At 38.6% G+C, this 23,252-nt stretch overlaps 1 protein-coding gene across 3 annotated transcripts in view; it reads left to right on the top strand.

The window, feature by feature from the left end:
- Window positions 1–12,960, top strand: part of dnaaf11 (dynein axonemal assembly factor 11) — a 61,748-nt gene extending 48,788 nt beyond the window's left edge. For 2 of the 3 annotated variants that reach the window (XM_051953855.1, XM_051953854.1), the window contains one exon: window positions 10,702–12,960. In XM_051953855.1, coding sequence (XP_051809815.1) covers window positions 10,702–10,891 — 190 coding nt within the window. In that variant the 3' untranslated portion in view covers window positions 10,892–12,960. The remainder of the gene's footprint in view (window positions 1–10,701) is intronic. The other variant, XR_007944370.1, reaches the window with a different exon arrangement.
- Window positions 12,961–23,252: the final 10,292 nt, after the last annotated feature.

Here is a 23,252-nt window from a genome sequence, read left to right on the forward strand (position 1 = left end):
CTGGAAGGAAAAACAGTGGAGACTTTTCAGATCAATCTGCACTCCTGACTTCATCATCAACTCAATGTCAGTTGCAAAAACAAAAGCAGACATGATGTTGACTGTGATCGACTGGCCTAAAAGACACTACAGCATGTTTTGGAAAACAGTCAGCAGTGTTATGAAGTGCTGCCAGTTCTCTAGGAAGATATTCAGATAATGGCAGTCTCAAATAAGTGCTTGTACTTTCACGAACAAATAAAGGCCAGTTCCTAACAACAGCATCGAGGAGGGCCAGAGTACCTGCACTGTAATGAAGGATGTTTATTTGGAGAACTAAACATCAGAATTGTGGTTCAATAAATTAGGGTTTAAACTTAGCCTGTGCGCACGGAAACTGTCAAAAAGTTATGAGTTAATGAGAAAAACAGCCAAAAGTAATGGATAAACAGCAGAAATAGTTAGCTAAAAGAAACACTGAGCTAACAATAATGGCTAAAGTGCTGAAATAGTTAGCTTAAAGAGGCTATCAGCTACAAGCAATGGATATACAACAGAACTAGTTAGCTAAGAAAAAGACTTAAAAGTAATGAATGTACAGCCAATTTTTTTTTAGCATAAACAAACAATTAGCTAAAAGTAATGGGTTTGCAGCTGAAACAGTCAACTAAAAGATACAATCAGCTAAAAGTCACAGATACACGGTTGAAATAGTTAGCTAAAAGAAGCTATTAGCTAAAACTAATGACTATACAGCAGATAGTTTGCAATAACAAATAATTAGCTAAAAGTAATGGGAAGAAGCTGTCAGCTAAAAGCAGTGGATATTCAGCTGAAATAGTTAGCTACACAAAGCAGCTGGCTAAAAGTCGTGAATATACAGCTAAAGTATTTAGCTAAAACAAATAATAACCTAAAAGTAATGGCTATAAAGCTGAAATAGTTAGCTAAATTAAGTAATTAGCTAAAATGCATGGATAAACAGATGAAACGGTTGTTCGTGAATTGCTGACAGGCTAAATTAATGATCGAGCAGTTAGTGAAAGTCACTCCTTAAAAAAAAAGTATAAAGAACAAAAATAATCTCAGACAAATAAATAATGTTTGAAACAGTGACTTTGAAGCTAAGAATTGATGTTTAAAATGTCTTTATCTCTGTTTTATCCTGAAGTTAACAGTTGGAACACGTGTTAGAGATGTAGCAGGATGAGAATAATGCGGTTTGATGCTAATTAAAACTGCTTTTCTTTTAGATCAAAAATGTTTAATCATTTTTCTAATCTGTAATTTCATTTATTTTTGACCCACTGTGGCTAATTAGCATCCTTGATATTTGGTAGAACTGAGACTGGATTAGTGTGTGTTTGTTTTATCCACAAGGGACTTTATTGTTATTTATTTTGCCGTCATGTTTTACTCTTAGGTCTCAGCTAATCAGAGTGTCAGTGGAAAAAACAATTAGCCCTTTTAGCGCCCTGGCACTGTCTGTCATGTGTAATTTATGCTATTAAGTGTTAGCCCTTATTCAGATGAATTTTCCCGTCAGACACTTATTTAATAACAGACCTCTTGTGTCAGCCTGACAGCAGGTTTTCCTGAAACATGATTAAAATAGAAAAGGGAAAATAGGGTAAAGTTCATGTGTTATTTTGCAGTTTGTTTGACAAAATAATTGCACCTCGAGGCTCAGCCGGAGTCGTTTGAAGTCCCGGACGAAGCTTTTAATTCGTCAAACTGCTCCTTCCAAGGTAAAAAATGACTTTCATGCTCTGCACTTTGGTTTATTTTAATGAGGACAAAATGAGCTTAGAATTAAAATCCACTCATAAAACAGGAGAACAGAGAGCTGAAGCGACCTTTCTTACATAAACCTGATTTACATAAATGTCCAGTCCACTGTTTTAGAGTTTAAATTTTATATTCTTCGTTATAAATGGGAGAAACCGTTCCACAGTGGTCCAAACCTGGGTAAAATAAAGCATCATAAACCTCTGCAGAGCATTTCCCAGCATGCATTGGAACTGTGTGAACATATATAGGACAGACTGTATTTTCCAGTATTTTTTAATGTCTAAACCAACAGCAGCATTAATTATTTACAGCTCTGGTTCCTGTGTGGTTTGGAGGCTGAAATGTGACGTTGGATCAGTTCAGCTTCGCCTCCTAATGACCACATCAGAGCCGTTTTACTGAGCCTCTGTTTCGTCTCTTCGCCTGGAGCTTCGCTGGTCTCCACGCCATCATTTCCATTTTATGACCGAGAGCTGCTTCCTGTCCTTCACGTGTCCCCATCAAACCCATCTAGAGCCCTGGTGGTGTTCTCAACCCTCCGATTAAACGGCAGACGAAATGCTGAGCTGCTAAGCTACGCGGAGAGATGACAGCTGAGCGGCGCTGAATTATGACATCATTTTACCACGATTAAGGCCGACCTCTGACCCCAGGCTTCCCCACAGGCTCTATATTCATCCTCCGGGGTGGATGGAGACGCCTCTAAAGGCCGCGGTCGGGTTTGAAATGGATTTGATGTCACGAGGCAGAACAAAGTGGGAACTATATCATTAGATCAGACCTGAAGCCCACAGCTCATGTCGCTGTGATCGCGTCCCGAGTGGATTTTAGAAGGGGGAAGGTCAACGGCAGAGCTGAATCTGTGTTATTGTATTAAACCCCCGAGTCCCAAAACCTGCTGGCTGATGTGAAAATCACCAACATGTCACCATTTATCAGAGAAATTAATTTAAAAAATAATCAAATCTAAGCTTCAAATTGTGATATTTATTCACAATCACTTTATTCTACACATCTTGATATAATAAATAGTCAAATAACTCATTCATCAGAGGAAAAAACTGTAAAAACAGAAGCAGATTTTCAAAATTCCAACAGTTCTTGAACATATCATTTAATGTGCTGGTTCCACTGGAAAAATGACCCAAATCCAAGCCTAAAGTCATGACATTTATTGACAATCAGTTTATGTTGTCATTTTGGACAAACTTGACTTATTTTGGACAAATTTCAAGTAATTTGTGACAATTTTATTTTGAACTTTTTTTGGTCATTTTGGACATTTTTTTAGTTACTTAGTTTACTTACAATCAGACAGAGTAAAACACAACATGCTCAGAAACGGTGAACAGAGGAGCAGGTTGTTGGAGATCCGTTCATATCAACATGTTGAAACATCTTTCTACAGATGATGAGCTGAGTAGAGAGGAAAAGTCTGGAAACATGGAGACTGTTAAATACCTGTTTTTTCTACTATTGGTAACAGCTGTGGGGATTTGGGAAAAAATATGGTTGATGATTGTTTTTTGTTTGTTTGTTTTATTATTTCTGTAAATCACTCAGAAAATCTGCTTATTTTTTGTCTTTTTTCAGGAATTTGTCAGGAGTATGTTGTGTGATTTTAGGTCATTCATTGAACTCGAGTCTAATTCTCACAGCTACACATTCATTTGCGTCTCTTAATTAATCTCTATAATCTATTAATCTCTATAATTTAAACTCATGAATCACGACAAGCTCAGAATTTACAGGAAGTGATTCATGAAGAGCATAAAACTCTTTACAACTGTTATTTCAATGTTTATACAGGTCATTTTATAGATTTAGTCCAATCCAACAGCTGAAATCTGCCCTGATTACGTTCAAACACACTGATCTTTGTCGTATTAAACCTGTAAATTACATATTTTACATATTTTGACTCTATTAAATCCTCTTTGGGGCCACAGGAAGCCTCGGAGTGGCCCTCAAACCACGTAATAATCCATCAGTCGCCTCATAATAAGCAGGATTTTTGTCCCTCAGGGCTGATCTGATTTTGAGGAAGAACTGCTGCCGTGTTCGTCCTCTGACCTCCTGCAGACGTCTCAACAAATGAATTCATCAATACTGCAGCATGTGCAGTTATCAGTGGGCTGATAATAAGCTGTTGACGGTCCGCAGAGCTCATTAGATACAACGACCGACCTCGGGGCCGCGAGCCTCTGATGACTCCATCAGGTGTACCTGCTTCTGAGATGAGCTAAACTTAGACCGAGGAGTCGTGAATCTTTAACATTCCGCCTCAGACCCTACTCTTTATCATTAATACGCCCCAGGTTCATTTAGCTCCATCACACGGTGTCAGTTAAAGAAGAACACGCCTTTAAATCATTCAGAACAGCCGCTGATTAACCGTCAAACACATAAAACAACAAGTACAGCTGCCAGAAATTCAAGGTAAAGTCATCGCCTGCCATGTTTAGTCGCATATTTGGTTCAGTTTCAGGTTTTTCTCGATTTTCTGGGTTTTTTTTGTTTGTTTTTTCTTACCAACAAAACAATTCAGTTAGCAGCTAATTTAACCACATTTTCCATCACCTTCATCTGCACCTTGTGTTTAGTGGGGATTTCCAAATGTTAGCATGCTATGCTAAGATAGAGGATAACTCTTATACCTGCTAAACAGCAGAAAGTTAGCATTGTGAGCTATATTGTTGGGTGACATTTTCCAATACTTTGATTTATGACTAAATACCCGCAAAACTTCAGCTACATTCCCGGCCAACTTCGTCTCTACTTTGTGTTTAGTTAACTGGCAACTGTTAGCATGCTAGGCTAACATGCGGGATGACTTTTATAACACACCTTTATATCCATCACTTCATCCAAGGATGAACCGTCAAACACAAAAAAGCGATTGCAGCCAGAAATTGAAGGTGAAGTTGTCGCCTGCCGTGTTTAGTCACATATTTGGTTCAGTTCCATGTTAATTGTCTTAGTCTGGACTTTTTTTTACTAACTAAACGATTCAGTTAGCGGCTAATTATCCTCATTTTCCATTACCTTCATCTGTACGTCGTGTTTAGTGATGATTTCCAAGTGTTAGCTAAGCTAGCTAAGATACAGGCTAAATCTTCATCACAAAAAAAATTAAAAGTCCTTTTACGTCTGTACTACCTGTAGACACCATGGTCCTACTATCACACTAGAACTAGTTTTACTGCTGTTATCAAGGTTGTTTTCTCCTGACTAGATCCTTGCTGGTGTTGGATCTACTCTCAGATGGGCGTCGCTTTGGATACAAACGTCTGATGAATGAAACTGTAGAATCAGGCGTTATGACGGACGGATCTGATTAAAAGTTTCTGTTTGTTGTTTTGATCTTGGTCTGGTGTCGGAGCTCTGCCCTTCAGCTGGAATGTTCACTCTACATTTCTCTTCTTTATTACTCCACCAAGGAACATGGTGGAGTTATGTGAGGATCGGCGTAAGTTTGTCTGTCTGTCTGTTAGCAACATTATTCAGAAACAGATTTGTAAGAAATTTTCAGGGAAGGTCAGAAATGACACAAGGACCAAGTGATTAGATTTTGGCAGAGATACAGTTTATAGTCTGGATCCACAGATTTGTTAAAGATAACTGTAACCATGACAACAAGTGAACACTGTCACTTCCTGCTGATGATCACATGATTGTGATCCTACTACAAATCCACCGCTGAGGACTTATCAGGACTTATCCATCAGAAATGATCCAAGGAACAACTGATTACATTGTGGGGCTGTTTCTGAGTCCCATCAGTTCCTGTCGTCCGCTACATATTTAGGTCACGTGATCCGGGATCCGTACATAACGTTAACATGCAGAACACACGCCTGTGCTCAGTGCAAGGTCATTTTATTTGTAGGTACATCTATATTAAATGGACACATTCTATGTTGCTGTGATTTCTGATCATCAATAACTAATAAACAAATGCTGCATTTCTGACATATGGGGGAATGAGCAGCCTTGGAGGAGGACTGATCTCTGAGTGCTTTTTTAGTTATTATTCATTGTTACTCATTTTATTCTTCAGTAAACTACAAACTCTGTTGCACCTCCACTGTTTATTGCTACGTCTCATCCAGATATCCACAACGATCCTGTCTATAAATAGTCGCTCTGGTTCTCCCCCGTCAGCAGGAAAAGCCTCCAAATTACTTCCCCGTCTTCTGCTGATTGTCCCGCAGTAAATGAAGCCACTTCTTACTGTACAGCGTTTGTCCTCCGGCGGCTTCGTCTCCATAAAGGAGTGTGAGGATGCTGGGAGTAATGAAGGATGCTCCTCCTGCATCCTGCTGCTGTTTACCGTCGGCCGCTGAGCACCAGATTAAATTATAATGGCCGCGCTCTTCCTGGAAGATCAGCACATTTCATTAATTCCTCCTCGCCTCTGGTTCCCACTTTATGGACGGATATCGTACAGCAGATACCGACGGGGGCGTAATTAGCGCCGGCGCTGTTTCTGTAATGAATTCAGATGCAGCAGATGTATTTTATCAAGATGAAGGACTCCTCAGACGTCTGAAGGTGTTCTGTGATTTCAGGCTCCTTTAAATCCTGGAAGTTAAACCCTGAACTCTTGGTCATGTTCCTGGAGCTGTTTTTATGAAATGTTTGCAACGTGGCACAAAGCTTTGTCCTGCAAAAAGTAGCCATGAGGGCTGTAAACCAGGAGTATCAAACTCATTTTAGTTCAGGTTCCACATTCAGTCCAGTCCAATCTCCAGTGACCAGTAAAACCACAGCATAACAACCTGTAAGTAACCACAACTCCTCATGATTCCTTTTTATAAAACATCATGAGCAACCTGAAATTACAAAAAAAAATTCAGTTTCAGCAACATTCAGCCTCAGTTTATCATTTCCACATTACAACTTCCAGATCACAGAGTGTCGACAAAGGAACACAACATTTAGTCACCTGGAAATGAATGATAAAGTATTTTACTTTATGATCAAAATGACAAAGTCAGACAAAAACAAGACAAAATATTACAAAAACCAGACACAAAATGGCAAAGAAATGGACAAACAACACAAGCGAGACAAAATAAACACAAAACGACAAAAACGAGACAAAAAACAAATAAAATAAAACAAAAAATGACAATGACACAAAAACACAAGCAAGACGAAAAGCAAACACAAAACGACAAAACAAGAAACAAAATGACAAAAACGAGACAAATGACAAAAGTCAGATAAAAAGACAAAAAAACAACAAAAATGAGACGGAAAATAACAAAAGAACAATTAACAGTCTAGTATTTTACTTTATGATCAAAACAACAAAAGTCAGACAAAAAAGACAAAAAACAACAAAAACAAGAGAAAATATTCCAAAAATGAGACACACAGTGACAGAAAAATGGACAAACAACACAAGCAAGACAAAAAAGACACAAAACGACAAACAAAACCATGAGACAAACGACAAGTCAGACAAAAATACAAACAACAACAATAACAAGACAAAATATTACAAAAAATGAGACACATTTGGAAAATGTGTCTGTCAATGTTACTATGCTAAGCTAACATACATGTTGATAATTACATAGAATTAAACTGGAGTTTGCACAAATTTGTCCTTTGATTTAGGGTCAAAAACCTGAAAAACATCAGCTGCATTCCCATCAGGCTCATCTGTACTTTGTGTTTGGTGCTGATTTGCAACTGTAGCATGCTAAGCTAACATACATGTTGATAATTTCATTTAAATTAATTCAGATAAATTTGTCGGTCAGTCTGGGAGAGTGTTGTGTTGTCCGTCCATGTTGTAGTTTTTAATCTGATCAGTATTTATGGTACATTTTTGTACCATTAGTGGATAAAAATGAGCCAAACTTTACGTCTTAACGGTCTAAACATCGTAAACTATGATAAAATGAACTCGATAAAGTTCATCAACCAGCTGTCCACAGATTCAGTAATCAGACTCTCATCTTCAGGCTCCAACATTATAAATCAATGAATAAACGGAAGCCGTTGGTGGCTGCAGGCTCCGGTTGGGTTTAATGTGTTGGGATGGACCATCAACCCTCCAGAGATGAATTTATGGAGGTTCTTCCAATCAGGAGCCTCTGAAAGCATCTGCAGATAATAACTTCAGTCAGCTCGTCTCCTCAGAGGTTTCTCTTCTACATTGATGCTGTTTGATCTTTTGTCAGGGTTGAATCTGAGTTCAGATTTCAGCTGAGAGACTCACAAACACTCAACCATCATGAACATTATTTATGAAACAAACATTTGATGATGATTTTAGTCTCATCACAGAAACACAACTACGACAACTACTGTCTCCTGGAATTTAGCTTTCCTTACATTATTCTGATGTTAAACAATAATAATCCAACACAACAACACACAACAAACAATATAAGTACACACCAACAACATAACCACAAAAGACAACAACACTCAGCACAACAAAACAACACAACACAATGACATAACAACAAAACACCACACAACACAAAACAACATAATGACAAAACAACACACAACAGACAACACAACAACAGCACAACACAACAACAAAAACACAACTCTAATCACAGAACCACGTCTCCTAAAGTTCAGTTTTCATGATATTTTTCTGATGTTAAACATAATTCAGCAGAACAACACAGCACGCCCTCAGACTTCAGCAGAGCATTGTCATAGCTTTTGATCACCCATCCTGGCCAAATTTCAGCTCTGTGTTTCACTAAAATATCTAAGTTTTCGCCGGTCCTGATGTGTGTGCAAATTTTCACACATTTTCAGGTCATTTTAGGCTGCAAAATTACAGACAGAAAAATGATGAAAAATAAGAATAAACCCATGGATTTCAAGACGCAACAATTTAACAAAAACAGCTCAAATGTGACAGATATTAAGTCACTGAACAGACGATCTAAGGTGTTTTTGACCGTAAAACTGGAATAACTGAAATCCTGCAGCACGTTTTTCCTCCTCAGATCTTCACAGGAGACTCCTTAACGGAAAACGGATGTCCTGCTGAGATACTAAACACATGGAGTGTGTGGTAGATAATTTATTAATGCTGCAGCAGCTTCATGTCGTATAACACCTGGACCGGGCCGCAGACATCCACTGTCGTATTTATAGTGGCTGGTTTGACTGCGCCGCCGTACATCACATCTCCTGCACTAAATCTGAAACTCTTCTGCAGCAACATTTATACTCCTGGTTTCTGTTTAGCTTGTTGACCCCAGAGAAGGTTCAGAGCTTTCAGGTGTTCCATCCATCCATCCATCCATCCATCCATCCTCTATACACCGCTTTATCCTCACTAGGGTCATGGGGGGTGCTGGAGTCTATCCCAGCTGACTCGGGTGAAGGCAGGGGACACCCTGGACAGGTCACCAGTCTGTCACAGGGCTACATATACAGACACACAATCACACCTACGGACAATTTAGAGTAACCAATTAACCTCAGCATGTTTTTGGACTGTGGGAGGAAGCCGGAGTACCCGGAGAAAACCCACGCATGCACAGGGAGAACATGCAAACTTCATGCAGAAAGATCCCAGGACCAGGCCGGGATTTGAACCGGGGATCTTCTTGCTGCAAGGTGAAGGAGCTAACCACTATTGCACTGTGCAGGCCGCTCTCAGGTGTTGATTTATTCAATTAAACAGCATGTAGAGTCAGTTTCCCTCTACAGAAACAACAGAAACACGTCAAACTTGATGAATCATTGCTACTTTTTAATACAAAGACCACTGAAATGATTTCTTTCATACATTCAGATACATCAATATAACCATAAAACACATTTATTCCCTGATATATTCCACATCTAAAGGAGTTTTCTAAGTTGTAATAAGAAGTCGAGGAATACATCAAAAAAATACAAGCTTACCAAGTGTTGACAGTCAATAAATAAACAGAAATGATTGAATAAATGGGTGGATAATCAATGTTAAAGTAGGCTGAGTGTGAATACTTGGTTAAAAGTGCTAAAAGCAATGCAAAACATGGATAAATGTAGCTGAAAATCTGTCATTATACAGCACATTTTTAAAAACAAACAATGCTTTCCAACAGAGAAATTGGATTAATTGGAGTCAAGATCCTACAATACTATATGCAATACAGATTATATAGTAAGAATAGGAACCTACAATATTATATATAATGGTAGATAAATGGCTAAGAAAAGGCTAAAAATGGACATAATGGTAGATAAATGGTTCAAAAGATAGGTAGTATTGACAATAACATGCTACAATATTATATATGAAGCAGACAAGCAGTGAAAAGCTAAACATTGTGGATAAACAGTTTGAAAAAATTAGCTAAAGATGACGGAAAGTTTGCTGAAAAAGCTGAAAAACAAGGTAAGATGGATAAATGGATAAAACGTCAATGTTAAAATAACGGTGGGAAGAGGTAAGCCTGAGTAAACAGCTGAAACTATCTACTAAAAGTAGTAGATAAAATTTCACAAAGTTTGATAAAGGTAATAGGAAATTTGCTTCAAAAGCTGAAATATCAAAAACGCACGGATAAATGTTTTAAATAATCACCTAAAATAGTTTTTAGAAAGAGCTTAGTTTGTGGTTAAATGGATGAAATGGTTTATAAATGGTTAAAAAACAGAAGTTAAAACAATGTGCTAAATGTTGTGGATAAACAAAAAAACAACGGCTAAAGTTGTGTTTACACTGGTAAAATAGTTAGCTAAAAGTGGCGTGGAAAAGTAACATCCAGAAATGCTAGTGCTTCTGCTGGTAACCATAAAAACTAACCTGGCTACCATCCGGTGTATTTAAACTTTAACTTCCATCCTTAGTCTGCTGGGTCCTGAATCAGTTCTGTTCTTAAAGTTTTCTTTTGCTTACTGTTGACACCAGAGAAGACGTCTGACTGTCTTCGTTCTTTGATGTTACAGGAATAAAAACGATCTTCCTGAGAGGCTGGAGGTTGATCCCAGTAAACGAACATCCTTCGACATCGCCAACATCGTTCAACGGCGAAGCACCAAAGAAGGTCCGCTGGAAGTAAACAGGACGACTCCACCTGAAGCCGATCATTTGTCTGAAGGTTTCATAGACGATCCAGACGTTCCACCGCTCATATAAGACGATAAGGATCCTTTAAGCACCAGCAGCACACAGACTTTAATTAAAACATGATGTTTATGGAGGTAAAACACTCAAGCCAACAGACTGTACAGATAATAGCAACCACTTACATGATACAACAAGACTTTTAGAAATAATCACAACTTTACAGAACTTTTCCTTTCAAACCCAGCATTTAGTTCCCACAAACTTCCTTCAGATGGAAAATCATCCAGATGAAAACTGTGAATCAAACACCGTAGATGTCATCGCTAAAGTTCAGGTAAATGTTGGTTCTGCTCTTCTTACATCATTTCACATGTTAAAAATAAAATATCCAGAGCAACACCCAAAGCTGTTGAAGTGTTCTCGGGACTGGTTTATGTTTGGTTCCGGTCTTCATTCTCCTGATTCTGGATGTGGTTTAGAGTTGGTTTAGGATTTATTTAGAATTGATTTTGCTCTGGATCTGGTCCTGAATGAGAACTGGTTTCAGACTGTGCTCTGACTGGTTCTAAATATTTTTTGGACTGGTTTAAGGTTTGACTTTGGTCCTGGTTTTAGACCTTTTAATGACTAGTTTAGGACTGGTTTCAGACTGTATGTTGGACTGGTTTTGAACTTTCTTGGGACTGGTTTATGTTTGGTTTCAGTCTTGGTTCTGGGTGTGATTTAAAGCTGGTTTAGGATTTATTTTACTCTGGCTCTGGTCCTGGATGAGGACTGGTTTCAGACTTACTTGGATTTTTTTAGGAGTAGTTTAGGTTTGGTTTTGTCATGATTTTGAACTGTTTTTTGACTTTTCTGGGACTGGTTTCTGGTTCTGAACATTTTTTGGGCTGGTATAGGTTTGATTTTGGTCCCGGTTTTAGACCTTTTTCAGACTGTCTAGTGTGGTTCATAGACTTTTTTTTTAATCCCAAGAACACCAAACCTACCATCAAGCATGGTGGTGGCAGTATCGTGCTCTGTGGAACTGCAGTTTTCCACAAAGTAAATGGAATAATGAAGAAGAAGGATCACCTCCACGTTCTTCAGGAGAACCTAAAACCATCAGCAGAAGGTTGATCTTGGACACCGTTGGATGGACAGTGTTAGGAGTGATGGAGGCTGCTGTGGTAGAAAGAGACGACTGGAAAATGAAACGGAAAGACCAGATCATCAAAGGAGCGTTCATCAGAAGCATGTGGTGGAATTTTTATCAGAACTTGGTCCTCAGGCTGCTTTGACATGGAGGTGAATCAGCCGTTACATGAAGTCTTGGTTGCTGTTGACTCACTGAAGCTTCTGACTGGACTTTGACGATATCCATGATTACATCTTAGCTGGATTCAGTCTGAGAATCTACAGCATCACACTGACCAGTTCAAACCTAATTTCCCAACGATGTAGATGTGTTAAATTGAGGGAAATTAAAGATGTCTTGAGGTACAATTAAACTGTGGATCTCTGAAACTGGATGTAACACCAGTTACGATTCAGCTGCAGATATCTGAAGCTAATTATCTGACGTGGGAAACACAGGGATTATCCAGAAGGAATGACATAATCGATGCCTGAAATATTCTCTTTTTAACTATTTAAATCACAGAAATCTGCAGTAGAATCCAGTGTAGCTGGAAGTGAAGTTGATTTCCAACAAAGTTTCTTGTGCAGATGTTGGTGCAGCAGCAGGAAGCGTAAAATCGATGATCTGAGCTGAGTTCTGCTGCTCCTGCTGCTCTTCGCCCTGCTGTGTTTTCTGTTTTCTTGTGAAGCTCTGAGACAGAAACTCTGCCAGCCTTCTTCGGGCCCAGAGGACGGCGGTCCAAACACATTCTGAGGCGCCTCCAAACTCGGCTGAAGTCTCAGGGGTCCAAGTTGTCACCTCGAGAAGCTCTGAGGTCACGACTCCACAGCAGCAGAGGAATCATGTTTCCCTCAACAGCCTCGAAGTTCTTTTATTGTCCAGCTTCTATATTTGGGCTCCTGCCGCCCGGGAGATTCCTACATTTGTGATTGTTGCAGGAAAAACAGCAGAAAGTACAGAAATACTGAAATCTAATCCTCTAACTGAGATTTAAATAAAGACTTTCATGTAAAATCTGCATTTTGTTCGTGATGATGGGGGATTCAAGCAAATGTACAAATCCTTGAATCAAAAAAGTATTTAAGCTAATTACTCATGGAAATGAAGTTATATAATTTCCATGTTATTTATAAAGAATATTTACGTGTTACGTACTTTATTATGTATGTACTGAATTTAGAGGCAAAAAAAGTCAAACTAGACCGAAAACACTGAATTTTTTCTCCAAAAAGTTTAATTTACAACAACTTAATGTTTTCCAGCATTAACACGTTTATAAGTTGACTGCTCATAAAAATGAAGTTGTTCCACATTATTTAAAATGAATTCTTAAGTGTTATGTACTTAATTATTATTGTAGTTATCTTCACTATCTTCACCTTGGAGCAGCATATAAATGAACTTGTCACCAAAACGCTGCAGATCTTAGCCTGTAAAATTCAGTATTTTTTAGATTTCATACAAACTCTTTTGCTGCCTTTTGTTTGCAGATGAACCGAGCAGGTTTCCACCAACAGACAAACATCATTTAGCTACAGCCATTTAAAAAAGAAAAGTAAATAAACCATCATCTTTATCTTCTGACCTCTGATTGGCTCATTAACCACCACAGAAGTCTTTGTCATGGTACCTGTTTGTCCATTCTTAATCTGTTGGAATTTTGCTAAGGAGCACCAAAAGTGTTGTGTTTATGGTGCTAGCAGGTGATAGATGGGCAAAAAAATACATTTTTAATATAAATAAGAATAACGAGGAACTAGTTTGTCTTTAATGCATAAACTCAGAAGTCTTTGTCATGGTGCCCCTTTGCTAGCTAATCTCCTACATTCTTCTCTGAAACTGTCCTCACCACCAGAAGCTTGATTACATTTTAATAGCTATTTAGCTAAAGAAGCTCTGTCCTAGCAGACTACAGCTCATCATGACTATGTTAGCTCTGTTTGGCTGTCATTAATTTCCACATTAATCTTTGTCATGGTGCCTGTTGCTGCTAAACTCCCACAATGCTCTCTGCTTTAACATGAACTGTAGTCTGAGGGATGCCTCCTATGGTCTCTACAGGATTAAACTGGAAGAGGCTCCACCTGGTGGAACAACCAGGAACTACAGCTGATCTACATTTACTGACTTCATGGAGAGAATACAGGTTTACTGCAGTACATCTTACCATCTAATACTACATTTACCTTCTAATACTACATTATCCTCTGATACTACATGTACTCTAAGAGTACGAGGCAACACCTGGTGGAACAACCAGGAACTGCAGCTGATCTACATTTACTGACAGTTGAACTGTGTCTTCTTCTGTCTTATTAGTTATGATGTTTTTAATAATTTTAATTTGTTTACGTTGAGTTCGGCAGGTTTTATCGCTGATGGTCTGTAGAGAGTCAAAGAAACAGATTTTATCTCATTGATTTCTGATATTTTGGGGTCTTGTATCGCTCCAGACTTTATTCCTCCTGAAGTGAAGATGTGGACATTGGAGTTATTACTGGTGTTAAACGCTTCGTGCTGCTGGTTAAACTCTGAAATATGACACTTTGGAACTTCCCCAGATTCAGTGGAGAACATTACTTCCCGTTATTACTTTGACCCAGATCTGAGCCGCCAGCAGGAGCTGATCATTAATTATTGATGAATCATCTTCCTGCTCCATCATGTGGCTGCTGATTGGACCTGCTGTGTGGATTTAACCGGAGCTTTTTTTCTGTCTAATGAGACAAACCAACATCACCGCTGGCATCTGAAATATGCCCACGAGGCTCCGTTTGTTAGTGGAGTTGGCTGCGATCAGAGGGAAATGCTTCATTAACGATATTTAAGAATTCATTTCCCTCCCATTTATCGGCTCTCTGGGACTTTGATGTCAGCGGGGGTTAAAGACTCGCTGGGTGCTGGTTGGTGGTTAACTGCTGTCCTAAAGCCTTCACGTTTTTATGGAATAAATCAACATGTAATCAGAATCTAACATTATTAACAAGTTGTTTTTCTTCACTGTTTACTGCGTCTCCATGGAAACAACACGACCATGACTTCTGTGCAGTTTGACAGTCAGAACACCATAAATCAGAAAAGTAACAAACTATCAAACAAAAAACAAACTTTCACATCATCTGTAGAAGATGTTTCACAGTGCTGGATGGATCTCCAACAACTTGTTAACTTTGTTGTCTTACGTGACTTTGGGACAGTTTTTCCTCTTTGCGGTCGTTTTTTGTCTTGTTTTTGTTGTTTTCTGTGATGTTTTAGGTCTTTTTGGGGCAGTTTTGTCTCCTTTCTGTTGTTTCACATCTCATTTTTGTCATTTTTGTTTCATTTTTCTCGTTTTGTGGTGGTTTCGTCTTTTTTTTGGCATTCTGCGTCTCATTTGTGACATTTTTTGTATCTTTTGTGTCATTTTATGTCTATTAGTTGTTGCTTTATGTCTTGCTTTGTGTCTCGTTTGTCAGTTTTGTGTAGTTTTTATTGTTTTTTGTTGTTTTGTGATTTTGCTCTCTCATTTTTTTCATTTTGTGTCTGATTCGTGTCGTTTTACGTCTTGCTGCTCCCTCTTTGTCGTGTTTTTTGCCCTTTTGTGTCATTTTTTTGGTCTTGTTTTTGTCGTTTTGGGTCGTTTCATGAAGTTTTCTTGTGGTTTGTGTCTGTTTATTTGTCCTTCAGTCTCCTTATTCTGTAGATGTTTTTCTATCTTCATGTCTCCAGACATTTCCTCTCTGCTGTGTTCATCATTAGTAGAAAGATGTTTCTCCATGCTGAATGGATCTCCAACAAGCTGCTCCTCTGTTTCTGAGCCATGCTGACTTTACTTATTCATGTTTTCCTCTCAGTCTCTGCTATTTTCCCTGTTTTGTGTCTTGTTGGTCATTTTCTCTTTTTTAAGTGATTTTGTGTCTTGTTTTGATGATTTTGTGTCTCATTTTTGTGATTTTAACTAATTTTTGGTCAATTTTTGCAACAATTCAAGTCATTTGATTAAATTTCGACTGTTTCTGGACAGCCTTTACTCATTTTATGTAAATCTTTAGTTATTTTGGGACAATTTTGACCCATTTTGGAGAAATTTCAAGTCAAAATATCTAAACACTGTGACCTTGTCTTGTCAATAATGTTATTTACTGCTGCATTTTCCCCCCCCTCAAATCAGTTGTTTTTGTTGCCCTTTTCTAACTAAAATGTCCTTTTTTAATGTTCTGGAGTGAACTGAGCTCAGCGGTTTGATGTGGTGATGATTTACCCAGAATTCCCAGCAAATTCATCCGACTTCAGAGCCACACTAAGATGTCTATCTAAAGTCTGTCGGTTAAATTTAGACTCTGATGAAGCTCTGTCTTTAGTGTAGATTAAAGTAAATGTGCTTCCTAAAGTGGGGAAACCTGTACTTTTCCAGTAGAACAACCAGACTGGATCTGATCAGAACCAGAATAAAACCAGAAGCCAACCTCGGGGACGTTTCTCGGCTGATCAGACCCGTGAAAGCCTGCAGCCTCCTTCCTGCTCAGTTATCTGCTTCTTATCTGTCCATGCTCCATCGCTGCCTCATTCATTTTCCTCTGTTGCCATGACAACGGATGGCCCCACTTTTGTACATAAAGCAGCGACTCGTTATGTCGACTGGGTCAGACGGACCGACTCGTAAAAGTTCCTCCTGACGCCGATGATGTCACTGTTAGAAGGAAGGAGGAGCCACAGGAGCTGTTTTTTACTCTCAGTTTTACTTCCATTTTCTGCTTACAGGAAGTTCATCTTTTCATTGTGTTTAGGCTCAAATTAACTTCATAAACTCAGAAAATGCAACAACACTTCCAGGTGTTTCTTTGCGAGCTGCTAGTGGTAATAAATCTAATATCATCACAGGTCTGTTCCAGTCAGGCTTCAATGAGCTAAATGCTAACGTTAGCAGGCTAACATGCTCACAGAACCGATGTAATCGTGCAGTTCATGGCAGAATTTGTGCAGCTGAGATTGCAGGAGTTGCTCCATTATTTTAGCTTTTCTCAGATTTTTGTTACTTGGGACCCAACACTGAGAGCTGTAAAATATTTTGGCTCAATTTTGAGAGTTTCATGTGTTTTCAGATCGGGACACTGTTGTATTTTTACCCTTAAAAAAACATTGGAAGCCATTTTAAAGGTTCAGTGTGTCCAGAAATAAAACTCCAACAGCCATAAAAAATGATGAGGAAACAGACAGAAGAGTTTCCAGCAGATTATAATGATTGACTGGATCCAGCAGAGGTAACATTTAGAATTATTGCACTTGAAAATTGGAAAAAATGTGAAAATCTTCAACCAAAGCTGTCATTGTGCCCCCAGAAAGTTCCTTTAAGTGTATATCTATGGATGGATCCATGTTCCTACTAAAATACAGTCTTTGGTCCACATTTCTCAAGTCAGTAAATCTTCTGCACGGTTCATCCATGACTATCATTACTAGACATTCATGGTCAACAGAGGATGAACCCTGCAGATGTTTGGGATTCACTGAGTCTTCCTTCAGCACTTCCAGCTGATGGACATCTTTGGTTTACAGTGAAATGTGTAGACATGTTTGATATGGATTTCCATTACAGTTGGTACAAACATTCATTGAGTTCCACCAGAGCAGCTAACATGAACAGATTTAACAGGTTCACTTGTTGCTCTCTGATCATTTAAAGACATTTTTAAGGTTTTAAACATCAGCGAAGCTTCAACCCTTAAAAATCTCCAACTCTTCCTCCTTTATGTCGTCTTCTCAGGACTCTCTGGTTTGTTTTTTCTTTGAAGCGTCACTCAGCAGACTGACGGGCCGATAAACAAACTGTTGATAAACAAACTGTTTACAGCGTCTCCGGCCTTTAAAGTTCAAACACCGTCTGATCTGTGAAGACGACGAGTTTCTTAATGTCGCTTTGAAGGAACTCTGGTTGGTTTTAGATTCTGATACAATAGAAAACACCCAAAAAATCCAACCTGTCAGCAGTCACATGATCAAAGCGGCTGGAAACAAACCAGGTTATTCAATAAAGATGTTTCATTTAAATGCTTAGCGTCCTTTCTACAGTTTTAGGTGATGTTCTTGGTTTTATCCAGAACTCAACTGCAGCTTTCAGATAAACTGAGTCTTTAGATGGTCCTGCTCATGTTCACACCTGATTTAAAGCTATTTAAGCCTCCAGGGGGGTATTCCACGAAGCTGGCTAAAACAGGCTGGGCTTACGCCGGTAAGCGTGGCTTGAACAAGCGGCAACTTTAATCTCAGCTGCAGGTAGTTCCACGAACGAGGCTCAGCTGTTTTTCAGAGACGCTTATTCAAGCCAGGCTGATCCAAGCTGCGGCTGAGCGCGTCCGGGGAGATAAAAAGCCCCGACGTGTCGATCGTCGAAATGATGATATTATGTCTAAAAACAGAGCGGAGACTTTCTCTTCGGCGGATTAAATGCGTAAGTGTTTATTTTCTTTTTAATGAAGCACTTAGTCTGAGCGTACACACGCACACGTCTGAAAATTTAATTTTCAGAGGGCACGTTTTTGACACTGATTAGGGATAACCCACAGCTGCAGTGGTTGATGACTTTTTTTTCCTCACCCTGAAGTTTGTCACACTACTGTGGCCCAGAGGAGATCAATCTGATGAAATAAAGCTTTTAAAACCCATTGAAGACATTTTTTATGTGTGTATAAACATATATATATATATATGAGAGAAAGAGGCTACAGCCTGGTTTTGTGTAATGTGATGGTGGTTTTCACTTTTTACTCTGGTAGGCCTAATTCATGTTCTTGATTTGACAAATATATATCCACCATAGATGAATAAAGCAGCAGGTAACACCTAAAACCAAAGGAGGAATACTTTGGAAAAAAGGGGCAACTTCATGTGGAGATGTTTCATCAAACACTCAAACTTTGAATGAAAAAGCAGAAAAAAACATGTAGGCCTACAGAGGAGATGTCATTTTTATTAGAGATGATAGTGCTGCTGTGGCCTACATTTAAATAAGGGAGAAGACACAAATGAGCTGTACACTAAACAGTTCTCTCATCATTTGGCCTCACCTTTGGATTCTCATCATGATCAGATTGGACCGCTGGTCAAAGGAAGGTATTCTTTATGGAAAACTGGCTGTTGTGTCCTGCTTATTTTAACACAATCTGTGCCTATTCCTGTTACGTGTTGACTGCACTTTGAGGGTGAAAGAAGAAAGAAAATCAGATATTTCCAAGTATTTACCGCTGGTGGATTCCAACCCACGGCACAATGAAAAGTGAAACCACATTTAATCTACTTAACTACGCTCTAACCACTGATCCACAGTTACACACTGTGACAAAATGTGTAATATGATAGAGTGTGATTCACGGTTATTCCGGCGTTATTTAAAAAAGGTATCAATGTATGTCACCGAACACGAACATCACTGATTACAGATCAAGATGAATTTAATGTGTAACATGCGGTTCACAGGCGTCTTTCTGAAGCTCGTCAGAACCTTCTCTGACATGGAGCTAAAGTAAGCTTGACTGTTAGCCTGCCCCGGACCAGGCTTGTCGCTCTGGCTGAGTTACCATGGTTACCAAGCCAGGCTAGCCCTAAGCCTTGTTGGTGGAACTAAACTCTCACTAAAGTTAGCGAAGCTGACCGAAATAAGCCAGGCTTAGACCTAAGCCAGCTTTGTGGAATACCCCCCTGAGCTCTGCAGATGTTTCACCTCTGACGACAAACAATCCATTTTTAAATCAGAGCGATCAATAGTTACGTGGGATTGTGACTGAATAAGCTGCTTTCAGGTCCACCTTTTCTCGTGACCCTCATTTCTGAATCCTTCACACTCGACGCCCGACTGAAAGAGGAAGTAAAGCTGTTCACAAAATCAATAATCAGAGCTTCAGCTCTAACATCAGCACTGAGGAGGAAATCCACCTGAACCTGCCGGATCCACGACGGCAGACACATTTCTGATTTACACGAGCAGATGGGAGGTGCAGGAGGAACCGCGAGTCAGTTTGGTTAAAATCCTGGTAAACTGGGAGGAACAATGTTTGCACTGAACACATAAAACAACCCAAAGCCAACGTTTGTGTGGTGCTGAGAAAGAATTTGACGCAGGAATAAAAGCTCACATGGTTGTGATGTCATAAAGGGGGCGTGACTTCGTGTTCACAGTTGTGACCTTTTAAGAAGCAAATTTAGTTTTTGTCCCGTTTTGTTAATTGTGTTATTGAAAAACATGAAAATCTGGCATCAAAAATTACACTGAATAATAGTGGAAGTAAAAATACCAACTAATGTCTGTAAAATAATTCTGTTTAAGGCAGTTTTATTATAGTAATAATGCTAAGTCACCTTTTTTGTGATCAAATTTTAAATCTGGAAATAACCCGTATAAAACAAAGAACATTTCAGATCATTAATACACAGAATTTTTTTGCCGATTAGATTCAGATATTTCAGCTTTTTGATGTGGACATTTAGCACTTTTTTTTCAGTTAATATATAAATGAATCTGTATTTCTGTGATTTTACCAGTTGTTACATCTGGGAAAATCTAGAAAATAACTGTTTCAGAATTATTTATTAGTGTTTATATTTAATATGTTTCAAATTACAGCAAGTACCTGTAACTAATGATAGTTCTTGCTGATATATTTACAGTAAAAATGTGATTTTATGGTCAAACATTGTAAAATAACAAATTACAGATTCTTGATGTGGACTTTATTTACAGTTTGGGCCTGTTTTTTTCTGAATACGTACTTCATTACCGTTTTTTTTCTGTGATTCTGCTTCATATTATCAGTAATTTAAGAGTCATTTTAATGGAGAAAGTATCTTTGAGGGTCATAAAATAGACGTCCTCAAAGAAATGATCGGTTTTGTTTGCAGCTTTTCCTTTTAGCCTCCACTCTGTTTTTCATTAATGGATAAACGAGAAGCAGATTTGTGAGCTCCTGATGAACCGGTTCTGGTTGATTCTGCTCCTGGAGGTGAAGGTGTGATGCTGAACGTTAACCTCCGGAGATCCTCGCTGACTTACGGCCGCCATGAATCAAGCCGCTCACGTTCAACGCTGAATGAAAAATGACTCCAGCTGTCGAGTCCTGGAGCTTCAGTCCGTCCCACATGGATCCAGCAATTCAGCATAAATGCTAGAACAAACATATCAATCTCACGGATCGGCGTAAATCTCCACGTGACCCCTTGAGGCGAACGGAAGGAACCCGACGAACCGCAACATCTGACGTGAAAACAGCAGAAACGTGAAGTAAATGCTGGTGAAAGAGACAGAAAAACTGTTTACTGGAACAATTTATGGAATCAGCTTCAAACATGAGACATTTTGAGAAGAAAATATGTCAAATTAATCAAACAATGAAACTAATTCTGCAAATAAACATCCTAAACCAGCAACAAACCAGATAAAATGGTGAACATTAAAGACAACAGCTGAACTGAAGGACGTCCAGTAGAAAGCATGATCGGTCCAGTTCAGAGCCTGTATTGTTATTTAAGGAGTGATTTTACCAGATTTATTTACATGCTGGTATTAAACCCAACAAACACTATATAAATACCATTTTAGTCCAATATAAAACGTATTAAGGCTGAAACACTTGATGGTAGAGCCTCAGAAATTGGTGAGATGTCAACCAAAGACTCTATTTTAGTAGAAATATGGATCCATCCAGATATAAACACTTACAGGAACTTTATGGGGAAATAATTACATCTTCGATTAAAAGTTTTTCACTTTTTATCGATTTTGAAGTTGTGATAATTATTCAGTATCATCAGTTTAGACAATCTAAGTGACTTTGGTTGGGTTTTAGGTCATTTTGAGCAATTTGGACGAGGGATTTTGACTAATTAAACATATTTTGGCTTATTTGAGGCACATTGGAAGTCATTTAGCACAGAATTTGACTGTTTTTGGACAATTTTCACAAGTTTTGGACAAGGCATTAGTTAGTAATTGTTTGCTATTGTCACTCTGGAGAGTTTTAAGTTACTTTGGACAGACTGAATCTATTTTTTTTTTTGACAAATTCTTGTTGGTTTTGCACAGATTTAAAGTCATCTTGGACAAATTTTGAATCATTTTCTGTAAAGTTTGATTTATTTTGGACAGATTTTTGTGGTTTCTGATTCTTTTGTTCAGACACTAGGTGAATAGGTAGATGTTCAATACCTTGCTTTTGCATTTTTGAGCTACTTTGGACAGATTTCAAGTCAAAACACCAACATCTAGACTTGTATGAACATCTAGACCTCCATGAACTCCAGGTTCTGGTTCCTACCAATGAGTCCACATCAACGTTTCATCAAAACATCTAAAAACTGGAACCTTGTCTGGTCTTAGAGCCTCAACAGTTGGAGAAATGTGGACCAAAGACTGGATTTTAGTAGAAACATGGATCCATCCTTGGATAAACGCAAACAGGAACTTTCTGGAGACACAATGACACCCTTGTTTGATGATTTGTACATTTTTTTTCCTATATTTAAGTGGCAATAATTATAAATTTCACCTCTGCTGGATCCAGTCAATCATTCTAATCTACTGGAAACTCTTCTGTCTGTTTCCTCACCACATTTCATGGCTGTTGGAGTTTTATTTCTGGGGATATTGAACTTTTAAAATGGCTTCACAGGTTTTAATTGAGGGTGAAAATACAAAACCTCCCAGGTCTGAAAACACGTGAAATTCTCCAACTTCAGCCAAGATAGTTTATAGACTTTAGTTTTACAGACAAAAACTCCAATAAATTAACATTTACTAAGAATTCTGGTTCATCCATTTATAAATTGTGCAGAATTTTCTTGAGAACATTCTGCAATTAACAGGTAAATAAGAGCTCAATTTTAGATAATTATGAGAAACATTTCCAGGAAGTAGTTGTAAAATCTGCAAATGAAGCCAGAGTTCCTGCAGTTTTCCAGCCGGTAGACCATCAGACGGTGAAGTCCTTCAATGAAAACAGATTTTCCTGATTAGCAGCTGCTTTGTGTGTTTCTTTAATCCTGTATAGTAAAAGTTGGATGAAGCCGATGAATAAAAGATGCTGCTGAAGAGTCGACCACAGATTAACACATCGTCCTCCATTATTCAGCAGCTGGATCACTGACAAACATCTGGTCACCTGGAGAGGAAAAGCGTCAGACGAACTGTTGTGTTTTCAGTTTCAGAGCTGGTTCAGAGTAAATGATGGTTTATTCATGGGTTGGATTGACTGAACAACAGAAACCTGAAGGAAAGGTATGATCGTAGAAATGTCTCATAGGATCCAGAAACGTTTTTGTGTCAGAATAAACTGTTTTACACCA

Source organism: Acanthochromis polyacanthus, chromosome 9 (genome assembly GCF_021347895.1).
Source record: "Acanthochromis polyacanthus isolate Apoly-LR-REF ecotype Palm Island chromosome 9, KAUST_Apoly_ChrSc, whole genome shotgun sequence".
Classification (NCBI taxonomy): domain Eukaryota; kingdom Metazoa; phylum Chordata; class Actinopteri; family Pomacentridae; genus Acanthochromis; species Acanthochromis polyacanthus.